Source organism: Anomaloglossus baeobatrachus, chromosome 1, assembly GCF_048569485.1.
Source record: "Anomaloglossus baeobatrachus isolate aAnoBae1 chromosome 1, aAnoBae1.hap1, whole genome shotgun sequence".
Classification (NCBI taxonomy): Eukaryota; Metazoa; Chordata; class Amphibia; order Anura; family Aromobatidae; genus Anomaloglossus; species Anomaloglossus baeobatrachus.
Genome location: NC_134353.1, coordinates 574,597,991 through 574,614,634, shown reverse-complemented (window position 1 = coordinate 574,614,634; position 16,644 = coordinate 574,597,991). Strand labels below are relative to the sequence as shown.

Here is a 16,644-nt window from a genome sequence, read left to right as displayed (position 1 = left end):
TTTTTTTTTGATTTTTTTTTTTCTCCCTCCGATTTAGAGTTGAGGACAAGCTTGCAGCATTGACCAACATTAGGCTGAGTGCAGTGTGAGTATTTGTGACACCCCCCCACCCCCAGCCTAAAACCTGAGCATCTACACTTTAAGCCCATATTGATCATGTATCTACAATGTTTTGGTAAACAGCTGAAATGTCAAAACTTGTCATTGTCCGAATATTTCTAGACCCAACTGTGTGTATTTCTTTCCCAGGAATACTATAGGTGGCATGGAGTATCCTTGCCAGCAGCAGTATGAGGGTGCCCCGAGCTCCATGGCATGCATGTGGAGCCTAGCAGAGGCTCAACAAAAGCTGAACAGTTTGGCACTTCACAATTCAGAGTCTATAGACCAAGAACATGCCAAGGCTCAGGCTGAAGTGTCCGAACTGCAGCGAAGCGAGGAAGAATGGAAACGGAAAGAAGCCGCTTTGCCACTGGGTGAGAACTGGGGAATGTCTTCTGCGGATGCCTTTAGTCAAGATGTTTTTAATAAGGTACTGTAACCTGTTACTAAGTATTAAGTACGCCAGCATGAGAAGCCATCTTGTACAGAATATCCAGTCTCTAGCCCACGGCTTTACTCTGTAGAGGTCCCAGTCAGGATTTACCTCACTGACAAAACCTCAAACTTTTCTGTATTATCCCAGGATAAATACAGGTATGTAGTTTTAAATAAATATTTGTGCCTTATTTGCTAGTTCATGGATCAGCAGCCTGCGGCACTCCAGCTCGTGTGGAAGTACAACTCTTAACATGCAAGTGCTGGGAGCCGTAGTGTTACAAGAGCTGAAGTGCTACAAGCTGCTGATCCCTGCTCCAGGGTAAGTTCATTAGATCATGCATATATTTTTCCATGAACCTTTCACAGTAATATTGTGAAAAGTCAATGAAACGTTATACGACACATACTAAGTGTGCAAATGATGCCTTTAAGACACCGGTGCACCTGACAAGGTTTCCCACAGCAAAACCACTCCAGGCATCTTCTTTTTTTTTTTTTTTTTTTTTTTTAAATGATTTGAGCTACAGTGGCTTGTAAAAGTTTGGGCACCCCCCTGGTTAAAATTATTGTTACTGTGAACAGTTCAGCAAGTTGAAGATGAATGATCTCTAAAAGGCATAAAGCTATTTTCATCTTTTACATTTGAAAATGTAACAAAATGGGCCAGTACAAAGTTTGGGCACCCTGCATGGTTAGTACCCAGTAGCACCCCCTTTGGACAAGTATCACAACTTGTCAATGGTTTCTGTAGCTAGCCAAAAATCTTTCAATTCTTCTATAAGGGATTTTCATCCATTCTTCCTTGGAAAAGTCTTCCAGTTATGTGAGATTCCTGGGTCCTCTTGCATGCACTGCTCTTTTGAGGTCTAGCCACAGATTTTCAATGGTGTTTAGATCATGGGATTGTGAGGGTCATTGTAAAACCTTCAGCTTACGCCGTTTGAAGTAGTCTGTTGTAGATTTTTGACGTGTATCTAGGATCATTATCCATTTGTAGAAGCCATCCTCTTTTCAACTTTAGCTTTGTTTTTGTTTTTTACAGGTGGTGTTATGTCTGCATCAAGAATTTGTTGAAATTTCATTGAATCCATTTTTCCCTCTGACTGTGAAATGTTCCTCGTGCCATTCGCTGGAACACAAACCACCAAGCATGTTTGATCCACCCCATGCTTAATGGTTGGCAATATGTTATTTCCCTGAAATTCTGTGCCCTTTTTTCTACACTTTTTTTTGATCATTATGGCCAAAGAGTTCTATTTTAACCTCATTGGTCCACAAGACTTGTTTCCAAAATGTATCAGTCTTGTTTATCTGTTCTTTTGCATACCTCTGACTCTGTATTTTCTGGTGAGGACGTAGGAGAGAATTTCTTCTGATGACTTCCATGTAGGACATATTTGTGCAGGTGTCTCTGAACAGTAGAACAAGGCACCACAACTCCAGAATATTCTAAATCTTCCTGAAGGTCTTTTGCAGTCAAGCAGGATTCTGATTTGCCTCTCTAGCAATCCTACAAGCAGCTCTTATAGAAATTTTGCTTGATCCTCTAGACCTTATCTTGACATCCATTGTTCCTGTTAACTGCCATTTATTAATTACATTTTTCCAGCACCCATGACGGCACCACGAGAGAGGGGATCCGCCCTTCAAGGACAGGAAACCTCCAGAATAAAAAGGGGCGGCACCTCTCCCCGCATCAGTTGGTTTCCTGTCCTTGAACAGGGAGCCTCCAGAGATCTAATCGATTCCAGAAGGTCCTGAGGGGCCGAAGATTCAAGTCCGGCGCCCGGTCGACTGGCTCTGGCAGCGGCACGGGTCCTGCTGCGGTCGGCCGCGGAGCTGCCGCATCAGACCCATGGGGGTCTGGAGTGCGTACAGCACGCCCGATTGGAGCGCCAGGAGCCTGCGGGGCGGGTAAGTGGATCATCCAGGGGACCTGTCCGCAGGGCTCTCCCGTCGCAGCATACCCACGGGGGTTATGTCTGCGCACGGGCTCCTTCCCTTCCTCCCCCCTCCTCTCCTTACCGGCGTCCTGTTTGCTGGTGACTGGGGCAGCTGTCAGTGCCATGACTATACCGCCTCTGGAGGACACAATGTCCGGGCGCGTGCCGGCCGAGATGAGGGGGACAGCTGCTGCGATCCCCGCGGGGCGTCCTCGTGGCAGCTGAGGATGTGGCGCTTCCGAGGAGCGCCATATTGTGAGTGGATAGGAGATGTCCGGGCTGTGCGCAGGCGCGCGTTTGTTCCAATGTGCGGCCTGTGGAGCCGGATGGGACGTCCGCCGGAAGTGGGGGCGGAGTCGCCAGCATCTCTTTGAAAATTAGAGCGGCAATCCTCTCTATAGTGCCTGTGCTCTGTGGCCATGACGGACAAGCAGTCAGCGGCGTCTCCTTCGCCTCCCTCCTCTCCAAAACCTCCCTCTGATCATGATTCAGCCTCCCTGAAGCGGCAGCAGAAGGGGGGGAAAGGATGACAGTGTCGCTGGCTCAGGGGGCAAGCGTGGGGGGACGGATGACCGGTCCTCCAAACGAAAGGAACCTGACTCTCCTGACAGAAGACGGCCTTCTAGAGGACGGAAGTCAGATGAGGGCCCTGCTGAACCGGTATAGCCTCTGGGCATCGGTGGGTGAGTGCACCTCAGATGTTCCGCTTTTAATGGCGGTCATATTGTCTGTTTTTTTTTTTATAGGAGCGCAGTAAACCTAAGAAGTGTTTATCTAAATCCAGACATAAGGAATGTGCCTTGTGCTGTAAAGAACTTGCTGGTTCTTGGACTAAGAGATTGTGCAAAGGCTGCATTCAGCAAACTTTGTCAGAGGAACAGCCAGGATTTGCCTCCGACCTCAGGTCCCTCATACGGGAAGAGGTCAGGGACTCCCTCCGATCACTGTCTGGAGCACAAAGTGCTGGGGGTTCTCGGGCTCCTTCGCCGGTCCACGAGGACTCTGATAGGTCTGATGGGGAATGTGATTCCTCTGGCTCTACTTCCCGCTCCTCCTCTGATAGTGACTCAGGGGGTCGCCAGTGCTTCCCACTCGACAATATGAAGAAGTTAGTTAAGGCGGTGAGGACCACCATGGGCCTCACGGATGAGAAACCGGAAAAATTTATCCAGGATAGGATGTTTGGGGGCATGGAACAGAAGAAACGACGCTCCTTCCCGGTGGTGGATAAAATACAAGCCTTAATTGCCCGGGAATGGAAGAGACCTGATAAGAAGCATTCCATTCCTGGCACCTTTAAGAGAAAATACCCGTTTGAGGAGGCCTCCTGCTCCACATGGGATAAGGCGCCAAAATTGGATGTGGCTGTCGCTAAGGCATCCAAAACGTTTGCCTTGCCATTTGAGGACATGGGCTCCCTGAAAGACCCATTAGATAAGAAAGCTGATCACTTCCTAAAGAATACCTGGGAAGCTGCTGCCGGAGGACTAAGACCCGCCATTGCGGCTACCTGTACGGCTAGATCCCTGACTATATGGATTGACGAACTGGAAGACCAGTTTAGCTCCCGAGCACCTAAGGAGGAGATTGCGTCCTCCCTCTCCAAATTGCGGGGGGCAGCGGCCTTCCTTGCGGATGCCTCGGCGGACTCCACTAAGTTGGCTGCAAAGTCAGCATCCCTCTCCAATGCGGCAAGAAGGGCTCTCTGGCTGAAATGCTGGCCGGGGGATCTGCAAACTAAGTCTAAACTCTGCAATATCCCTTGTCAAGGTGAATTTCTGTTCGGGCCGGTGCTGGATGACATCCTGGAAAAAGCTAGCGACAAGAAGGGTGGCTTTCCCTTTCCATCATTTCCTTCTTCACGGCGGTCCTTTCGGAGGGAGCCTGTTCGCCGCCCCACCCGACCGCGGGATCGGAATACCTGGTCCGATAGACTCAGGGAAAGGGGTTCATGTTCAAGGGCCCCTCAAAAGATCAGAATAAGTCATCCAAGTGACTCGTTTTCCCAGGTCGGAGGGAGGCTCTCTCAGTTCCTTCCGGCTTGGGAAAGGATTTCCTCCAGTGCATGGATACGGGCCCTTATACGCTCCAGCCTCCGGCTCACCTTCCTTCGGCCTCCTCCTCACCGGTTCGTGGTTACCCCTCTGCGTCGTTCCCTGGCGGAACAGCTGGCTTTGGAAGCAGAGGTCCGTCACCTCCTCTTCAAGAGGGTTCTAGTGGAAGTTCCCTCAAGGGAACAGGGAGAAGGGTTCTATTCCACCCTCTTTCTGGTAGGGAAGCCCGACGGTTCCTATCGCACAATCATCAACCTGAAAGCCCTCAACCGGTTCCTTCAAATAGACAGCTTCAAGATGGAGTCCGTGCGGTCCATAGTGAAATATCTGTATCCCCACTGTCACATGGCTGTCATAGACTTACGCGATGCATATTATCATGTCCCAATCCACTCTCTCTTCCAATGCTTCCTCAGGATAGCCCTCCACATGGACGGTCGGGTCTGCCATTTCCAATACAAAGCCCTCCCCTTCGGTCTGGCCATCGCCCCGAGGATTTTTACGAAGATAATAGCAGAAATGTCGGCATATCTGCGTCAGAGAGAGGTCCTTCTGATTCCTTATCTGGACGACTTCTTGATCATGGGCGCCTCGGCTCTTCATTGTGCGGCCCTTCTCCGGCAGGTGCAAGTTTCCCTGCGGGAGCTGGGCTGGTTGATCAACGAGGAGAAGTCCAGATTAATTCCATCAAAGGTTCAGCTGTTTCTGGGACTCACTTGGGACTCCGACACTCAACTCTGTCGGTTGCCTCCTTCCAAAGTGGAAGCCCTTCGGACCCAGATAGACCGGACTCTGAGGCACCGGCGTCTGACTCTCCGGGGTGCAATGTCCCTCCTGGGCTCCCTGACTGCGACCATCCCGGCCGTCAGATGGGCTCAGGCACACACCAGGGTCCTGCAGTGGAATATCTTACAGCATCAGACGGCTCACGGGGACCATCTGGACAGACTCATCGTTCTCAAACATCGCACATTGCAGTCCCTCTATTGGTGGCTAGATCCGGTCCACTTGGGCAGCGGGGTGCCTTGGAGGGCGCCAGAGCCCGTGGTGGTAACCACCGACGCCAGTCTCTACGGTTGGGGGGCACATCTGGACGCTCATTTCATTCAGGGACGATGGTCTGGAGAAGAAGCTCAAAATTCCTCGAATACAAGGGAATTGCTGGCAGTGGAAAAGGCATTAGGTCATTTCATGCCATGGTTGAGGGGTCAACATGTAAAAGTTCTGTCGGACAACCAAGCGACGGTAGCTTATCTCAACCACCAGGGGGGTACACGCTCCAGACGCCTCATGTCCGTCGCAAGCAGGATCATGTCTCGGGCGGAGGCTCATCTGGGTTCGCTGTCGGCAGTACACATCCGAGGGAAGGAGAACGATTTGGCGAACTTTCTCAGTCGCACGCAGTTTCACCAGGGCGAATGGTCTCTAAATCAGTCCGTTTTCAACAGGATAACGGGGATGTGGGGGGTTCCCGAGATAGACCTCTTTGCAACTCGGGCCAACAGGAAGGTTCCCCGATTCTGTTCCCTGGATCCAAGGGATCGTCCTCACTCGGTGGACGCACTGTTGCTCCAGTGGGACTTCCGCCTCGCGTATGCCTTTCCTCCACTCATCCTCCTCCCTGCAGTACTCAGGAAGATACGGGAGGATCAAGCAGTCGTGATTCTCATAGCACCCTTTTGGCCGAAGAGACCTTGGTTTTATTGGCTGACGCGTCTGTCAGTCACCGATCCATGGATTCTCCCGGACCTACCGGATCTCCTATCCCAGGGGCCAGCCTTCCACCCACAGCGCACCAGGTTACACCTGACGGCGTGGCTCTTGAGAGGTCGTTGTTAGGCACTAAGGGGTTTTCTCAAGGTCTGATCTCCACCTTGATGCAGTGCAGAAAGCCTGTCACTACTCGCATTTATGGGCGTATTTGGGCAAAATTCCTGACCTCTTCGGGTGCGGATCCTACTAAGCCACCCTCCGTCCCGGTTGTCCTGGAATTTCTCCAGAAGGGTTGGGAACTGGGTCTATCCGTTAGTACCCTTAAGGTGCAGATCTCCGCACTGAGCGCCTTGTATAACCATGCCCTGGCTGGTGATCCCTGGACATCTAGGTTTGTTAGGTCCTGTGCTAGGTCTAAGCCTCGGGGAACCATGCCTCTTCCGTCCTGGGACCTTAACTTGGTCCTTTCAGCTTTAACACGGCCCCCATTTGAGCCCTTAGATTCTATCTCTCTCAAGCATCTGTCCCTTAAGACGATTCTCCTGGTAGCCCTCATTTCTGCCCGTAGGGTTAGTGACCTTCAGGCCTTATCCATTTCTCCTCCGTATACCCAGTTTTTTGAGGACCGAGTAGTTTTACGTACTGACCCTGCCTATTTGCCGAAGGTGCATTCCCACTTCCATCGATCACAGGAAATAGTGCTCCCCTCTTTTTATGCCAACCCTTCTACCCCGGAGGAGATGGGATGGCACTGCCTGGATGTTAGGCGTTGTCTTCAAAGGTATCTGTTGGTCACCTCGGAGGGGAGGAAGGATAAGTCTCTGTTTGTAGTCTTCCAGGGCTGTAGGAAGGGGCTTAAGGCTTCTAAATCCACTTTGGCGAGGTGGATCAGGGATGCCATCTCGGTTGCCTACGCGGCCGGGGTGGGAAGACTTACCTCCTGGTTTGAAGGCACACTCCACGCGAGCGATGGCATCTTCCTGGGCGGAGAGATCGGAGGTCTCCATCGAGCAGATATGTAAGGCGGCAACCTGGTCTTCTCCGTCCACCTTTTTTAATCACTATCGTCTTGATTTGTCGTTCACCGACATCACCTTTTGGGAGGCGGGTTCTGCAAACTGTTGTCCCTCCCTAGGTCTTCCTCTCTGTAATTCTCTCGTGGTGCCGTCATGGGTGCTGGAAAAATACGTAATTACTTACCGGTAATGTGTTTTTTCTGAACCCATGACGGCACCCTTACATTCCCTCCCTGCACTTGGGGGTTGCTAGTTTGCTTCCCTTTTCACTCCTCTTCACTGGGCGGTTATGGTGGCGGGATATGTTTTTTTAACGATGTTGCTTGTTTCGGAGGTCCTGTCATGCTCGGTAATCAACTGATGCGGGGAGAGGTGCCGCCCCTTTTTATTCTGGAGGTTTCCTGTCCTTGAAGGGCGGATCCCCTCTCTCGTGGTGCCGTCATGGGTTCAGAAAAAACACATTACCGGTAAGTAATTACGTATTTCAAACTGAGGAAAAGGCAACTTGAAAACACTTTACCTCTTTTCTTACAGTTTTCTCCTGCTTTGTGGGCTTCCACCATTTTCATTTTCAAAGTGCTAGGCAGCTGCTTAGAAGAAGCCATGGCTGCTGTTTTTAGGCACAAGATTAGAGGAGCTGGGTTTTGATAAAGCTGTGAAATTTGCATCACCTGGCCATTTCTAACGATGATAGTGAACAAACCATAACCTGAACAGGCTAATTGAGGTCTGAAACCTTGGTCAACGTTATCTGAGTACACAACTCTCCAATGGTGCCTAAACTTTTGCATCAGCCCATTTTCCTTTTTGTAAATTTTAAAATGTAAAATATAAAAATATATATAATTTTTTTTTTTATTTTTTTTGCCTAAAATACAAAGGAAATGTGTCATCTTTAACTATATGCCTTTTAGAGATCATGTCATCTTCAACTTGCTTAGCTGTTCACAATAACAGTAATTTTGACCAGGGTGCACAATCTTTTTACATGCCACTGTAACTAACAAGCATCAAGCAGAAGCCATTTAGATGATCAACCCTGATGCATTTAAAAGAGGTAGCAAAACATTGAACGTGTACACAGCAATGTAATTTTCACATTGCTGTGCATTGTTAGGTTTTTTTAGGGATTTATTTCAGGTTTTTTAGGGATTTTTTTCAGGTGCTTCCAGGGCCTATCTCCCTGGAAAATACATTGGGGCTGATACATCAAAGCTTTTGCTTCAGAATATTGGTGTAAAAGCTTTGAAATGCTGGAAAAATTTAACTTAACAGGAAGTTGCACACAATTTGTGCAGCTTTTGGCGTTTTCATACCAGTTTAACTTGGCTTTGCCAAAATGGATGTGCCCAGATGATCGCCATCAGGAGCTTGACTTAAATGATGGCTGACTTCCGGCTGTCACAGGCAGGGACAGTCCCCGTGCCGCACCTGGCTGTTTATCCTTCAAAATGCCATAATAAAGCGATCGCACCATTTAGAAGGCTGGAAGATGGAGTGCTCTCCCACCCAATCGGGACCCTGCAACGTGATCTTGGGTGCCTGATTGTTGTTATGGCAACCTGAGCTTGTTAGGATGACCTCCGGGTCAGCCATCTATGGAAAGCCTGTTAGACCATACCAGGAGCATGGTTTGAGGCTTCTGTCAGTGCAACCCTGACAGGTATAATGTATTACAATGCTTGTGCATTGCAGTATATTATACCAGCAGTCAAAGTAATTAAGGTTAAAGGGAACCTGTTAGGTGCAATATGCACCCAGACCCATGAGCAGTTCTGGGTGCATATTGCTAATCCCTGCCTAACCGTCCCTGTATCTAGTAGCATAGATAAAGAGATCTTTAGAAAACTTATTTCTGAAGGATTCTTTATAATATGCTAATGAGGCCAGGGACTAACTAGTTGCAAGGGCGTTGGTTCCCTTGGCTAGTCATCCCCCTTAGCATGCCCACAGGGGCGTGCTAACATGCTAATGAATGCACAGCGTCAGAGGCATGGTTTGGTTCACCTATGCTGCCACCGCTGGTTTTCGGTTCAGTGTGCATGATCAGAACATCCCCAGACTTCCAGTCATGCGCACTATGCCAGTTTGATCCAGGACGCGTACATCCAGCTTCTTAGTGCATATGACTGGAAGTCAGGGATTTCTGATCATGCGCACTGAGTCGAAATCCAGTCTCTGGTGCAGTGGCAGCAGCGAGTGGTGAGATCGACCATACCGCTGACTCTGCGCATTCATTAGCATGTTAACACGTGCATAGGGGCGTGCTTACTTGCTAAGGGGGTTGACTAGCCAAGTGAACTAACGCCCTTGCGACTAGTCCCTGGCCTCGTTAAGATATGATAAAAGATTTTTAGAAATACTTTTTCTAAAGATCTCTTTATCTATGCTAGTGTATACTAGGTCGGTTAGGCAGGGATTAGCAATATACACCCAGAACTGCTCGTGGTTTGTAAAGTAGATATGTGGTAAATGTTATTTAGTAACTATTTTGTGTGATATAACTCTCTGGTTTAAGGACATAAATATTCAAAGTTTAAAAATTGCTAAATTTTCAAAATGTTTGCCATATTTCCGATTTTATTTTTTTTTGCGTTTTATTTGTGGAAAATATTGTTCTAAATTTACCACTAACATGAAGCGCAATATGTCACGAAAAAACATTTCTCAAAATCTGTGGATCCGTTGAAGTGTTTCAAAATTATTACCAAATAAGGTGACACTGGTCAGAATTGAAAAAATTGGCCTGGTCAGGAAGGTGAAAACAGGCTCAGGATAAAGGGGTTCATTAAAGGGACCACCGTTAATGCACTTAATTAATTAAAAGACACACTGCTTAATAAATTAGGAATCTTACAAGTGTCGGTGGTAGCACTGTGCATACACAAGTATGTACATACACTGGGTGATTGCCCATTTCAACTTCCCCAAATGCTGGCCCTGACTCTAACTAGAGCTCATATACGTGGATATATATTGTATATAATATGAGGAATCACTAGATCACTGCTTTTCACTGTGTTGCTACAATAATGCAGAGAGATATTCACTGGATCCAGTGACAGGTCCTATGTAATACCGAATGAGCGTGTTCCCAATTCTTTGCATGGTGTGAATGTATCTATAGGGGTAACAAGACGACCCACACTGATCTTCCCTTGTGTCTGCTTATATAGTAAATATACACTTTTTTTTTCCCATTTGCACAGAGCTTTATCAATCAAATTAAAAACCAAGATGAAGACCAATCATTGTCTTTTATACAGAAATATGAAGCAAAAATTCGACATTTCGGTATGTAGATCCATTGTGTCATTTTATGCTGCATCTTGTACAATAATTATATCAATGGAACTTGAATATAGGAGACGTTATATAAAAATGTACTTACTGTATATCTACTTATACCCAAATCTCTTCAGAAATATATACAGTTGAAACCAATGGAATTCATCCCCCACTGCAAATTGTATTTATTAGCAAAATGTACAAACTTTCTCCTGTTTGCAATAAATAAGTGAAACAAGAACAATATAAATCATTCACCACAACTAATATAACAAGTGGTTTCTCCAACTACAGCAGAAAATGTGACTTTTACGGATTACAGCCGTGTCAAAATTATTCATTCCCTTCATGACAAGAATCTTTAGAACTTAGTAGAGCATCTTTGGATGTTATGAATATGATCATTGCTTTGCAAAAACTTTTAAAATTATGTAAGTTCAAAGTCAAAGGAACCCTGGCTACACTACCTGGACGTAGTGGAAAAAGGAAGTTGTCACCGGCTGCCACCAGGTTCATGAGGGGACAGGTGGGCAAACGCCCTCAAGTGACTGCAAAGACTTGCAGCAAGACTTTGGCACCTGGTAATAAGGTTTCATTTTGTGCAGTATAGCAGATACTAAATGTGGAAGGTTCCTAAACTCAAACTCCAAGACATATATATCTGCTGACACAACAATGCAAGAATAGTTGGCTCCAATATTCCCAAAACCATATAAATTAGTTCTTGGATTTTGTTACGTACAAAACTGGAACTTTTCAGGCCTATGGATAAGCAGAAGGAGGAAGAATGAAGTATACACTACTAAGAACACCCTGCCTACAGTGAAGCATGGTTGTGGCTCAGTGATGCTCTGAGGCTGTTTTGCTTCCCCTGGCACTGTAAACCTGCAACTTACATGGATTCAATCAGTTATGAGGAAATCCTAGTAGACATCATACTTTCTGAGTAAGTTACAGGACAATGATCCCAAGCATACCAAGAAATCACTAAGGCTTGGATTCAGAAGTAGTCCTGGAAGATTCTGGCTATGACAATCACCTCACTTTGAACTCCATAGCAAATCTTTGGTGGGCTTTAAAGAAGTCAGAATAGTAGTGGACTGTAGGCCATTCCTAGACAGCAATTGGTTACGAGTCCTCAGGAACACTGACAGAAGCTGGTGTCTGGCTATACATCACATTTTCTGTAGGTCAGAACAGTAAAACATTCTCTACCAAGTACTAAAGATGCTTGTCACAAAGTTGCTGAATAATTCTGAAACTAGTAGTTGGTAAAAGTGAAAATTTATATTGAACAAGGAGAAACCACTTGTTATATTAGTTTTGTTCAGATATTTATATTTTTTTCTATTAATTGATTTGTTGCTAACATCATGTTTTGTAAATTTTGCTAATAAACCTAATTTGCAATGAAGGGGGTTGAACATTTTTTATTTCAACTGTGAAGAAAATAAAAATAAGAGGATATAATTTTATTTTATTTACATTATATAGTGCTGTTAGTTCCACTTTACAGATGTGATAACTGTCCCCATTGGGGCTCACAATTTAAGTTCCCTATCAGAATGTCTTTGTAGTGTGGGAGGAAACCGGAAAACCTGGAGGAAACCCACGCAAACACGGGGGGGAAAATACAAACGCCACCTATGTATTATAGTGTGTCTGACATATACACACTTCTCAACAACCTAGAATGAAAAGTCATGAAACTCACAGAATCGATTTGAAATGTTAATAAGCTAATTTTGATAAATGAAAATATTTTCAAAACATCCGGGCTTATTCAGTATTGAGTATGAGCACAACGGGTAGCGATAAATGTACTTACACGTCTTGGCATGGTATCGATGAAGGTATCAATGATTGTTTGAGGAATCAAATCATCAATATCCACTGCTGGCAGCTTCCTTTGTAATTGCCGACCAATGATGTCCAAAATATGCTTAATGAGATGCAAGTCCGAAGATGCTCTTGTTGTATTGCCCTAAATTATGTATATGTTACTGACCCCTGGTACCCACCTTTCCAGGAATGCTCAGCAGATGGAATGACAGCCAGTGCTTCCTGTCTGAATACCCCGACCTTGTTTGTGAAGAAACTGCTAGATATTTACTACTGTGGTGTTACCATCTTGAAAGTGAGCAGGTATTATTTCCGTGCTACAACTTTGAATTACTTATGGCAGACATGTTTTACATATCAACTTTTTAATTACAATATTTCTGGAATTAGTAATAACTTCTGATACACAACTATATATGGACACATTTATTACATTTTAACCCTTTAACCCCTTAAGGACGAAGCCAGTTTTGTCCTTAATGCCCAGGCCATTTTTTGCAATTCTGACCAGTGTCACTTTATGAGGTCATAACTCTAGAACGCTTCAACGGATCCCGGTGATTCTGACATTGTTTTTTCGTGACATATTGTACTTCATGATAGCTATAAATTTAGAACGATATTTTTTGCTTTTATTTGTGAAAAAATCGGAAATTTGATGAAAATTTTGAAAATTTTGCAATTTTCAAACTTTTAATTTTTATGCCCTTAACCCAGAGAGTTATGTCACACAAAACAGTTAATAAATAACATTTCCCACATGTCTACTTTACATTAGCGCAATTTCTGAAACAAAATGTTTTGGGGTTAGGAAGTTAGAAGGGGTCAAAGTTCATCTGCAATTTCCCATTTTTTCAACAAAATTCACAAAACCATTTTTTTAGGGACCACATCACATTTGAAGTGACTTTGAGAGGCCTAAGTGACAGAAAATACCTAAAAGTGACACCATTCTCACAACAGCACCCCTCAAAGTACTCAAAACCACATCCAAGAAGTTTATTAACCCTTCAGGTGCTTCACAGGAACTAAAGCAAAGTGGAATGAAAAAAAGCAAAAAATAAAATTTTACCTAAAATGTTGCTCTACCCCAAATTTATTCACTTTTAGAAGAAATAACACAACAAAATGAACCCCAAAACTTGTTCCCCACTTTCTTATGAGCGCGCCAATACCCCACATGTGGTCAGAAACCTTTGTTTGGACAAATGGGAGGGCTCGGAACAGAAGGAGCAATATTTGAATTTTGGAAAGCAAATTTGGCTGAAATAGATTGCGGGCACCATGTTGCATTTACATGTCCGCTAAGGTACCTAAACAGCAGAAACCCCTCACAAGTGACACCATTTTGGAAACTAGACCCCTTAAGGCTTCTATCTAGGGGTATAGTGAGCATTTTGGATCCACAAGTACTTCACAGATTTTGATAACGTTACGTTGTCACATTGAAAATTTTCATTTTTTTCTCAAAAATGTTGCTTTAGCATCAATTTTTTCACTTTTTCAAGAGGTAATTCCAAAAATTTGACCCCAACGTTTGTTACCCACTTTTTTATGAGCGCGGTGATACCTCACTTGTGGTCTGAAACCTTTGTTTGGAGAAATGGGAGGGCTTGGAACGGAAGGAGCAATATTTGAATTTTGGAAAGGAAATTTGGCTGAAAAAGATTGCAGGCACCATGTCGCATTTGGAGGACCCCTAAGGTACGTAAACAGCAAAAAAACACCACAAGTGACCCCATATTGGAAACTAGGCCCCTCAAGGAATTTATCTTGATGTTTGGTGAGTACCCTGAACCTCCAGGTGCTTTACAGAAGTTTATAACGTTGAGCCATGAAAATAAAAAAATAAAATTTTACCACAAAATTGTTACTTCAACCAGGTAGCTTTTTTTTTCACAAGGGTAACAGGAAATAAATCACCATGAAATTTATTGCGCAATTTCTCCTGAGTTTGTTGATATCTTGTATGTGGTGGAAATCAACTGTTTGGGCACACTACAGGGCTCAGAAGAGAAGGAGTGCAGTTTGACTGCAAAATTGGCTGGAATCAATAGCGGACGCCATGTTGCATTAGGAGAGCCCCTGAGGTGCCTAAACAGTAGAGGTCCCCCACAAGTGACCCCATTCTGGAAATAAGACCCCTCAAGGCTTTAATCTAGGTGTATATTGAGCATTTTGAATCCACGAATACTTCACAGAATTTGATAAGCTTAGGTTGCCATATTGAAATTTTCATTTTTTTCACAAAAATGTTGATTTAGCGACACATTTTTCACTTTTTCAAGAGGCAACAACAAAACGTGTACCCCACAGGTTGTTATCTAATTTCTTGTGAGCGCAGGGATACCCCACATGTGGCCAAAAACCTTTGTTTGGATAAATGGGAGGGCTTGGAATGGAAGGAGCACCATTTGAATTTTGGAAAAGTTGAAGTAAATTGCGCGCACCATGTCACATTAGCAGGGCCCCTTGGGTACCTATACATCAGAAACCCCCCACAAGTGACCTCATTTTGGAAACTGGACCCCTCAAGGATTTTATTCAGGAGTATAGTAAGCATTTTGAATCCACAGGTACTTCACAAAAATGTTGCTGTAGCAACAAATTTCTCACTGTTAAGGGGGCTTTACACGCTGCGACATCGCTAATGCGGAGTCGTTAGGGTCACGGAATTGGTGACGCACATCCGGCCGCATTAGCGATGTTGCTGCGTGTGACACCGATGAGCGATTTTGCATCGTTGCAAAAACGTGCAAAATCGCTCATCGGTGACATGGGGGTCCATTCTCGATTATCGTTACTGCAGCAGTAACGATGTAGTTCGTCGCTCCTGCGGCAGCACACATCGCTATGTGTGACGCCGCAGGAACGAGGAACCTCTCCTTACCTGCCTCCCGGCCGCTATGAGGAAGGAAGAAGGTGGGCGGGATGTTCCGGCCACTCATCTCCGCCCCTCCGCTTCTATTGGGCGGCCGCTCAGTGACGTCACTGTGACGCCACACGGACCGCCCCCTTAGAAAGGAGGCGGTTCGCCGGTCACAGCGACGTCGCCGGGCAGGTAAGTATGTGTGATGCGTCTGCGCGATGTTGTGCGGCACGGGCAGCGATTTGCCCGTGTCGCACAACAGATGGGGGCGGGTACCCACACTAGCGATATCGGGACCGATATCGCAGCGTGTAAAGTAGCCTTTAGGCTATGTGGCCATGATCCAGCGACACGGTGTCTAGTACACAGTGTCAGCCTCCTGCAGAAATGTGAGTGTTGTCCACGGGAGAACGCAGCTGCCCATGCCCACGATTTGGGTTCAGGCTGCTGTGGACTTTAGTTTTATTCTACCTGCAAAGAACACTCATCTCCGCAGCATAAATTGACATGCTGAGGCTCGGGAAGCTGCGCCACAGGTCGGTTTATGCTGCGGAGAAAAGAAACACAGTGGGCACGGGATTTCTAAAAATCCTGCCACTGTGCTTCTACTGCACAACGCAGCGTTACGGACGCAGGGAAAACACTCTGCGCCCAAAACGCTGCAAACCCTGATTGTGGGCACACAGCGTAAAATGCTACAGTGGATGAATGGATAGATGTCAAACATATATAACGTCCCACCCCCCTGCATATTCTAAGCTGGCGCCCTTTAGTGCCTTTCATGTGACACTAAAGGATGCCTAGCCTTGTATTTAGCCCAAAAAAAAAAAAAAAAAATTAAAATAAATGACGTGGGGTCCCCCCTATTTTTGATAGCCAGCTAGGGTAAAGCAGACAGCTGTCGCCTGCAAACCACAGCTGACAGCTTCATCTTGTCTGGTGATCAATTTGGAGGGCTCCCCAAGCTGTTTTTTTTTTTAATTATTTATAAATAAATAATTAAAAAAAACAAACAAACGTGGGGTCCCCCCAAATTAGATCACCAGCCAAGGTGAAGCTGACAGCTGGGGTCTGGTATTTTCAGGATGGGAAGAGCCATGGTTATTGGACTCTTCCCAGCCTAAAAATAGCAGGCCGCAGCCGCCCCAGAAGTGGCGCATCCATTAGATGCGCCAATTCTGGCGCTTCGCCCCAGCTCATCCCGCGCCCTGGTGCGTTGGCTAACGGGGTAATGAATGGGGTTGATACCAGGTGTGTAATGTCACCTGGCATCAAGCCCAGCAATTAGTTATGTCACGGCGTCTATCAGATACCCGACATAACTAATTGACAGTAATAAGAAAAAAAATTGACAACAAAAAAAAATTTATTTGAAAAAA

The 16,644-nt window shown here is 45.6% G+C and overlaps 1 protein-coding gene across 3 annotated transcripts in view; it reads left to right on the top strand.

Annotated features, from left to right (window-relative positions):
* Positions 1-16,644, top strand: part of CDC37L1 (cell division cycle 37 like 1, HSP90 cochaperone) — a 42,807-nt gene that overhangs the window by 10,737 nt on the left and 15,426 nt on the right. For 2 of the 3 annotated variants that reach the window (XM_075339797.1, XM_075339779.1), the window contains exons 2-4: positions 250-532; positions 10,476-10,560; positions 12,584-12,699. In XM_075339797.1, coding sequence (XP_075195912.1) covers positions 266-532; positions 10,476-10,560; positions 12,584-12,699 — 468 coding nt within the window. In that variant the 5' untranslated portion in view covers positions 250-265. Of the gene's footprint in view, positions 1-37; positions 86-249; positions 533-10,475; positions 10,561-12,583; positions 12,700-16,644 lie in introns of all 3 variants that reach the window. The other variant, XM_075339788.1, reaches the window with a different exon arrangement.